The sequence below is a fragment of the Anopheles marshallii genome, chromosome 2 (assembly GCF_943734725.1).
Source record: "Anopheles marshallii chromosome 2, idAnoMarsDA_429_01, whole genome shotgun sequence".
NCBI classification, from domain to species: domain Eukaryota; kingdom Metazoa; phylum Arthropoda; class Insecta; order Diptera; family Culicidae; genus Anopheles; species Anopheles marshallii.
Window position 1 is genome coordinate 63,089,406 of NC_071326.1, and position 9,505 is coordinate 63,098,910.

Consider the following 9,505-nt stretch of genomic DNA (forward strand, 5'->3'; position numbering starts at 1 on the left):
GCATAAAACAGAGTAGAACGATTTATTGGATTCGATTCGGTTTGTAGCAGGGTGCCTCATTGCTAGCTGACCACCCGTAGCACAATTGCACCGTCAAAAACAGTCCTTAAACACGCGCCCTTCGTACTTCGTGCGGGGAAGAAAGAAGAATCCACCATCGACCGTTTCGCATTGAGGAGCGTCTAGACTGCGTTGATCGATTTCGGAAGTGTCGAGGGATGGAATAAATTTGAATCTTCTTCCTATGCTTCCTACTGCCTAACAGCAAAAACCAGCGAGTGAAATCCATCTTCCAAACGAGAGCACCTGAAAATTTATTCATTTCCATTCAACAGTCGATTGGGATGGAAATATTACAGTGCACAGTGGTGATGAAGAAAAAGCTCATTTTAATCCTGCAACACAAACCGCTTTGCGTTGAATAATCATGCAACTGGAAAATCCTTATTGAGGAGCTTCCTCTAGTATTTTTTTGTTTAAATTCATTTTTTAACCTTTTGAATATAGTGAAAAATGGTTCTTTTTCTCTCAATAAAGAAAGGCAATGGATGCATTGTGAGAGTGATTGATTTTTCCACCTAATTGCATATCGCATTTCAATTGATAATGGAAATAGTTTTATCTTCATTCAAGTAGTCGTTAGAAACGTAGACACCCTGTCCACCGAAACGAGTTATGATGGAATGGTGCTGACGTTGACGTTAAATAGACTTATATTCCTTGAGCGCTTTCAGCAAATTTTAATTAAACAACTTCAACACGATTCAATCATTTCTATTGAATGAAAGTTTATTTGATACGAAAACTAAGAGAAGAATTAACAAAACTCATAAAAATCAGTGCACATTTGTGAAGATATTCTACCTATCGTAGTAATTTCATTGCTTTAATAGTCACTATAGTTGTTTAGTTATTTGTTTATACAAACTCGGTTGTAATGAAATGAAATAAACCATTTTCATTTACATAATTGAACCGTTCGATTGATAGATAAAATCAAATTTAACGTACAAGACATGCCTTACATCATAACTTAATCATGCAGTCATGGGTTTAAGTATGTTAGACTATCAAAGCAACGCATATCAACGTTAATAACCATGTCATCGCAGTAAATGTTGTTTTTACCTATGTTCTTGTTCCTGGTTGCAAAGACGACTGGAACGTGTCGTTAGAAGTGAACAGTTTAATATCTGCTTGCCGTGACAACATAATAATCTCCAACACAAAGGATACTCCTAGTAGCTCTTCCGTGGGAGAGCTTCCGTCATGTCAGCTGCACGCTACTGTATCGATGTCAATACCAACATCTACACGAGCTTGTCAAGTTTGCAATCCCTTTCGCGATGCAATTATTTGCAGCATAGAGCGACAGGAGAAACTGGTAAGAAGTTTGATTCGGAGAAATTCGCATAAAACATACAATTATCGTACCAAAATTTAGAAAACTTATATTAAAGCACCATCATTGTTACAGCAATTGGTAAATCTAAATAAACCTACCCCGCTGAAACGAATCCTTCGAAGTATGTCTCAACCTTTGGGTACAGCTGATGAATCGATGGTTGACTGTTTACTTATTGTTAGCAAAGCGACAAAACTTCTGGGAGGAAAATTGTAAACATCCTTCCCGCTTTCCAACGCTTGTTGATGCTGATGAGATATGCGGAAAACTCCCGGCGTCAATATTTGAGCAAATTATTACGCCAAACTCGTGCTGCCGGTTGTCGGTTGAACGCCATTTTATAATATCGGATCGTACATACCGCGGTACGCTATCGATATGCCTTCGCCCCGGAAGGACCCACCCGTAGCGTGGCTGTGAAAATTAGTGACATTATTTAAGTTTCTCATTTTATCTTCTCCCGCTGTCCCCTTAGATCGTCACGATTACACGATTGATAATTCGTACAACTATGCTCACTGCTCGTTTTCCTTCTGGGTTTTCCCCGTTTTTCACCATTTAGCACACGGTGCCGTTTATTCACCCGGAGGTGGTGGCGTTTATGGAGATGCGTCACCGAAGGATGCTGGTGGGGATCCAGTGTTTGCTGTGCTGCCGAGCCAGGACGTCAATCCGGACTACTATACGACGCAGACGGTGTATGGATTTCTCGATTTTACCACCACCATCGGCAATACGGTGATGATATTTTCACCACAAAGTGCCGCACCGGTTGTGACAGGTAATGAGGAGCCAAATTCGGTGGGAGGTATGCCAACAATCCGATTCCAAGCTTGGAATTATTAGGCAGATAGATTGGGCACACAATTCTTCTGTTGATTTTGATGATTGGTGAAAATTTGTGTTTGCATGTAAAAAGTTTAAAGTTAATTAAAGTGTTCCCAAAGTTGACATTTAAGTTTTTCAAAATCACAAAATGGAAAAGCTTATTCAACACATTATTCGTATGTTAATACACCTTCAGTGTAAAAACAATTGCATACTTTACGGTGATTATTTACAATACTTACGATCCATTTGTTTCATACATTTCTGGACAAAATAACAATATTCGCTACTAGAACCACCAAAAACGACGGCTCCACCACCGCCAGTCATTGAGACGACTCCAACCACCACCACTACCACAGAGGAAGTGGTTCGAGAGATTAAGCCGAGCAAAACGGTCGTACTGCCGGTACAGCCGAAAGAGAAGGTCAGCATCGTGCAGGTACTACCGGAAACTCCAAAACCTCCTACAGTGAAACCGATCGGCCCACTCAAGTTCGTCCCAAAAGCCGTTCCGAAGGTTGCTATAAAACCGATCCTAAAACCCAAACCGAAAATCGTCGAAGTGGCTCCAGTTAAGGCAGAAACCGTGCCGCAACAGGAACAACCTCAACCGGATCGGTTTATCGTTAAGCCAGTTCCAAAATCTGTTATCATTAAACCAGTAGCACCACTGGTGAAGGTGGTAGCCACGAAAGTGGAACCGTCGACAACGACGACTGAGTCGTCTCCCGAAATTGAGTCAGAAGAGGAACAGTCGGAAGAGTTTGAACCAGATCAGGAACAGGAACAGGAACCACAGGAGGAAGAGGAGCATGAGGAGGTACATGACGAGGAAGACGATGAGGAAGAAGAGGAACCAAAAGATCAGCAGGAGCCGCAGGAAGTGAATCCGATCGCGAAGGTAGTGGAGACTCTAGAATCGATTGAACCGGTACAGGAGACGGAGAAACCCAAGGCGCTCGTTGTTGAGGCTGTCAAACCAGTGACTGCCGCGACTGTTACAACGACGACAGAGGAACCTGTGGCAGTGGTAGCTGCTGCCGAGGATCAGCACGAAGAGCACTCGCCGATAATGTTCTCCAACATTTCGGAAGATGAAGTGAAACCTGCTGCTGAGGTGAAGAATGTCCAGAGCGAGAGTAGTACTCCGGTGGCTGTAGCTGCAGAACATCAGCGCAATGAAGAAGCCCCGGAAGAGGAAACCAACGCCGACGAGGACGAAGATGAGGAGGAAGAGGAAGACGACGATCCAGTACCAGTGTTGCAGATTGGCAACAACATCGGTGAACCGGAGTACGATTTTCTTTCGCGCCAACCATCCGAGTTCGTGGAAGAAACGTTCCGCGTCGTCAATTTGCGGCCAACGGCAGCGGGTTCGCAACCAGCAGGCGCCACCGCCCAAGCAGCAGCACCGCGCGAGAAGTCGGCCAAACCGAAGCGAGGTAATAAGGGCAGAACCCATCCAACCGGCCTGGTGACGACGCTCGGTGGCACCGTGGTTAAGGAGGGCGTTACCACCGTCCACGAGACCAGCGTGATCGGCACCTACATTTCAGGAAAGTATGCGCAGGTCCTACAAAGCACCTCTCATGTCATTCAAGGTAACCAAGGTGGAGCGGCAGCGAACGGCAACGGTGCAGCGGGGGCCAATCAGGCCGCCGATGGCCGACGGCCCAAGCTGAACCCGAGCTCAACGCTGCGCATCCTGAAGACGGCGGCACCGGCACTCAACAAGACGCCACGGTACAGCCCGGAGGCGGCATCGATCATTACGCCGTCGCCAGCAACGCATGCGCTCGAGGATACCGGGCTGCCGCTGGAGAACCTGTTCGCCAGCCAGCCTAGCTCGAGCTTGGTGCGACCGTCTCGCCGTCTACCCGGTAGCGCTAGCGGTAACTTCAAGAACCGTCTGAAGAACCGCATCACCAAGGACGAGAACGATCTGCAGGAGCAGGGTGGTGATAGCGAGGTCGTTACTCCGCAAGCCACTGTGACGCCTCAGCCCACCTACGGCAAGAAACCGGGCAACCGTTACCGCAACACACAAATCGTTAAGCCCGTCGGCAAGAAGTAAGTAGTAGTGCTTGTTCGGACGACTTAAACCCGGACCGGACACAGACGTATGTATTGCTTGCAAGGACTTTGCCCGATGCGAAGAATGTGCGGTCGGTGGCCCCGTTCTCGCATCGGACATCAAAATTTAAAGCGAACACAAACGAACGACACAATCGTGATCGGTCGGATAATTCATTCCATACTCCATATTCGTTCTCATAGCCTATGTAAGTGAATGTTTCGCATGAGTGTTGCAGTTGAGTTTTTGTTTCGTTCCGTTTTACTTTCTTTAGCTATGCAGCTGTTACATTTAGGACTTTTTTTTTTGCTTTTAAATATTCTTTTTTTCTAAATGCTTTGTTTAAACTTTCAGAACGCATGTTGGGAATTTTATATCATTTTTTCTAATCTATCTTATTTCTCCAGCAATGCGTTTTGATGAGTGTTAAACATTATAAAATTTGTAAATTTTGTGTAAATTTATACGGAATTGTGGTACCAAATTTAATTTCATCAAAATTTTGTACAAAAAATCAGAATTTGTCTTTGTGTGTATGTGTGTATGTGCATCCGCTGTATGATTGTGCTTTGTGGTCTTTATATTGTTTCCATCATCGCATTTCTTCCATATATCATCTTCATTACCATCGAGCTCACTGCTTATCACCACTTTTACACCAGTGTGAACGTGTCTCCTAGTGTGCGAGTTTCATTCATCAGCATGTGTGATTTGTTTCATTGATTTTCATAATTATTATTTTGTTTTGTTTGATTTTGCACGTTTGTTTTGTTTTTTGTTTGTTTTATTATGTTTCACTATATATTCATCTTTTTTATTTTTTGCATGAACGCACACCAGTACCATCACAACACTGCATCCTTTCAATACATCACAATTTTTTTCATACTTCATAGATTTACTGTCTACATAATACATATTTATTACCACACGATTATTCCAATCACATACTCATCGTTACACGATCAATCTGAAATTCATCCACCATTCACTAAGCGTTTCGTTTTGGGTTTTGTTTTCCTCTGGGCAAAGTGCTGCATGCAAACAAACGGCAAACCACACACAATGTGTACATACTGGTACAAAGACACCCCCGGTGATTGTAAACACATCCCTTCCTTTTTCTTCCGCTAACCGTGTTTTTGCAGTACAAGATTTAACCGTTACTCTACATCTAGCGTGGAGGTGGCCACGGTATCCGTTTATAGTGAGCCGAATCCGACGCCCGGCTCGGGCTATCAGAACCGGCGCAATAAATCCTCACGTAACGGTTTCAAACCAACATCATCCCACAGCGTGTCGACGGTACAGCAGCAGCAACAGGATGCGGCGACCAGGCGATCGTTCAAACCGAAACCACAGCCGTCCGCTCCGCAGGATCAGGAACCGGGTCAGACCACCAGTTTGTACAAATTTAAGCTGAACCGATCGCCGGGCCGCTGGCAGTACAAGTCGCCCGCTAAGCCGACGGTTGCGATCAGGAAGCAGAGCGCGGTCAAGCCCAAGGATCAGGTACTGGAAAATCTCACGACCGCACCGATTTCCGACACATCCGTACAGTATAATGATATTGCGCAGTCGCCCGAACATGCGGAAAAGGTGGACACGGATGCGGACCTGGACCAGTCCGGCTCGGTGCATGGGAATGTGCTGAATGATGCGGAGAACGACAACCAGATCGAGCGCCGCTACCCGATCGAGACGCTGAAGGTGGAGATATCGACGCCAGCGGATTTTCGTGATACGTACTACGAGATTGCGACCATTAAGTCACCATACACCTTCCAGGTTAGTAGGCAAGATCAATGCCTGAGTATCAGTACTCAGATCTCAAAACTTCATGTTGATCTCTTTCTTTGCAGGTGGGAACAGTAAAGAACACACGCTACATTACGGTTACCTCAACGATCGAGAAGGTTTTAGAGCAGGAGACGGCCACCATCACACCTTCGCTGACGGAACCATTGACCGAAAACATTTTGGCCACTACGACGCACATCGATAAGGAGAGTAATCTGCTGGACTCGAGCATTGCCACACTGCCACCGATTGCGCTCGGCATTGACACGGAAACACCTCCCCTTGAGACGCTGACGGAAACATTCAGCACTACGCAGGCAATGCTTAAGACGCACATTTTACCCGTGATTCGAGACGGTGACACCACGAGCTACACGCTCATCCAGACGTACCATGTCACGCGCCTGGTGACCGCCACCAAGACACTACCCCCGATGGAGTTGTATCACTTCGTACCGTCGCGTACACTGAACGAGTTCAATAGCCGATTGGACGAGGCTGGTTCGGAGCTTCATCTGGAGCTGGAGTTTGGTGATGATAACGAGAACGATGACGAAGATAAGCCTAAGCGCGAACGACTACCTTCGGATTTGGATCTCTCGAGCATCGGATCCGATTTTGATCTGTCCGAGGTGGACAAGACAAACATCCCGGAAAATATCCGACCGAAGAAGAAGATCTCGGGAAGCAATAAGGAGAACCGAGTTACCACCGAGGCACCTGTTACGACACCTGCTCTGACGCCCGATCAGTTACAGCAACTTGCGCTTCTTCGTCTGCTCAATCCGGCCGCTGCCGCTCAGATTCCCTCGGTAATAACCTCCTCCAAACCGGTGATCAAGCTCGAAACCGTATATGAATCGCATGTACTCCCCATCATCAATGGAGCGAACACGATCCTAAGCACAATTTCTCGCCCAATCGGAACAATCACCAAAACCAGCTACGAAGTTGTAACAACTACACTGCCTACTCTCCCAATACCACCAATCCCGCAACTGAACCCACTGCTGATCCAGCAGCAGCAACAGCAGCAGCAGCAGCAACAGTTGCAGATCCAATCGACACCAGTCGTCACGCAGACGATCGTCACCGAGACGAACAGTAAGGTGTTGAAGCTAACGTTCGGCGCCAAGACGGCCTATACTACACTCTACTCGACGACAGTTGTCCCGACGGTGCTGACCACCTACCTTACCCAGTCGGTGTCCGTGCAACCAACGGCAGCCGCTGCATTCCCCGGGTTCTTCCCGAATCCTTACGCACCGTTCCCGTTCGTCGGCTAAGGAATGCTGCCTAGCGTATATACTTGCCTAGTTGGTAGTTTAGGATAACGAATTGACAAAGCTGCATAAAGTCGTGAGTAAACAGGTAAGAAAAATTGATTTTAACAACATTCCTAGTTGTACAACATGTATAACAGTTTCGCTAATGACCTACAAATTGCATACTTTCTGGCGAAACTAATTTGATTCAACTGGAAAATAACAGAGCACAATTGCAATACGCCCAAAAGTATGCTACTTGGAACAAAAAATAAAATTTTTCACTTGGTCAAAGTTTGATAATGAATTCCTGCTTCTCTATTCCAACCGATTACCCATTCCAGGGTAAGCATAGTAAACAAAAAGCTTGATTTAATTTTCTCGCGCAACTCTAATCGAATGGACAGATTCCGAAACTGCTAGTTCCGTGCCGTAGTTCCGAAAACTTGGATCGTTTGTTTGGTCCCTGCTTGCCAACGCAATTATCGAGCCAAACATCCGGGTTTGTTTTCTACCAACTGGGGTAGTGTTAAACTTTTACCTAAAATTTGTTGCGCTTCCTCCAAGAACGCATCGAACTATGGCGACCGGCATGACGTTGAATCGCGTCGAGGATTGTTTGCTTGCATCGGCGAAGAGGAGCGTAGGATTAAACTTTTAACCAACAACAAGATCGAAATGGATCTGGTTACCGTTTGTATAACCGATGCAACAAGTGTGATTTTTGGATTGGAATGAAGTTGCCTTGTTTTTAAAAGAAATAAGAGAATTAAAATGGAAAACAACGTTTTTTCTCGTTTATTGTTTTTTTTTGGTTAATGTTGCTTTTTTTCAACTTAAAATAACGAAAAGCTAATCCTTTGTATACTCAGGTTTCTGTTCGAACCTAATGCAACGGAACAGATTAAGCTCGTTTGCGCAACGCGACCAAACTAGAAATTTACTTTTGTTTCACTCAAAACATTTCGGTTTCATTCGGTTGATTTGGTTGCGAAAAACAATGTTAAAATGCTCCGTCTCCTATCGAACTGTATGCGTTAAACGGGCCTCATTGCTCGGTGGGCTAAACCCAGTCAGACAATGACCGTTCGGTTGATTGAAATCCATACAATTCCACCTTTTTATTTCGCTTGTCCAGGAAAGACACAACCAATCTGGACAGATGTCCTCTAGAAAAAGTAGCAACAAAAAAACGGACAGAAAACTTGCTAATAACAGACCTTCCCATTCGAATGTACTACCGATTGGTTTCATGAGCTGGTATGGTTACGAGAAGGGAAGTCAAGAAGAAGAAGAAAAACGCAAAAAGTCATCTTAATTCTCTTGTTGAATGGAAGTTTATTTCGCTTCGCAAACTTTTGCCCGTCCGGGCTTACAATGCACCGCGAAAATGGTTCAACTTTGCTCGTCCCTAGGAAAGGGACGATGTAAGGACGATTTTTCCTCATTTACTATTTGTCCTGCTAGTTTTGCGAAACGATGGTAGCTCTGTCCATCGTCACCATCACCATTGCCATCATCATCATCGTCATCCTGATCATTAAACTCCGTAAAGTCAAACCCAACGTCCGGATGGCGACGTACGTACTCTGAGACTTTATCATTGCCTTGAAAGAACTATGAGACGGCAGTGTTACTGGTTATGAAACGGCGGAGGAAAGTTTTCCACTTCTATCCCTTTCCTGAGAAGCATTTTTTTTCATCCTCTCAATTCAGTTTCTAGATGCACGTGAAATCCTCCGAAGATCAACTTCCGCTAAGGAGAAGTGTGTATGTGTGTGGGTTTGCTCGCTAAAGTAAACGCAAGGCATGGCTACCATGGCTCATTTCGCTTTTATTTTACGACTCTTGCCATCAGTTCTTTTGTTTCAATCTATAAGTGTGTGTGTGTTACATGTTGAGACATTTTTTGCATTCACTTTATGCCTACATTCCGCAAAGACTCCTTATTCGAACTTATTTTATTACTTCGGTTTAGTTTAGTTCGGGAAACAAATTTACTGTTCTTTTTTGAAACGATATTGTCTTGTGTGTATTAGCTATGCGCAATTGTTACATTGTCAATGTTGCGCATTGTCAGAAACTGAAACTGTTACTATCGATCGGCGACTATATTACTTCCATATAAGT

General features: G+C 44.9%; 1 protein-coding gene across 1 annotated transcript; it reads left to right on the forward strand.

The window, feature by feature from the left end:
* The first annotated feature begins 1,269 nt into the window (after positions 1-1,269).
* Positions 1,270-7,396, forward strand: LOC128718352 (proteoglycan 4). Its single transcript, XM_053811980.1, has 5 exons — positions 1,270-1,327; positions 1,968-2,186; positions 2,527-4,306; positions 5,459-6,098; positions 6,173-7,396. Exons 1-5 carry the CDS (start codon positions 1,270-1,272, stop codon positions 7,394-7,396), a joined length of 3,921 nt encoding a protein of 1,306 aa, XP_053667955.1.
* Positions 7,397-9,505: the final 2,109 nt, after the last annotated feature.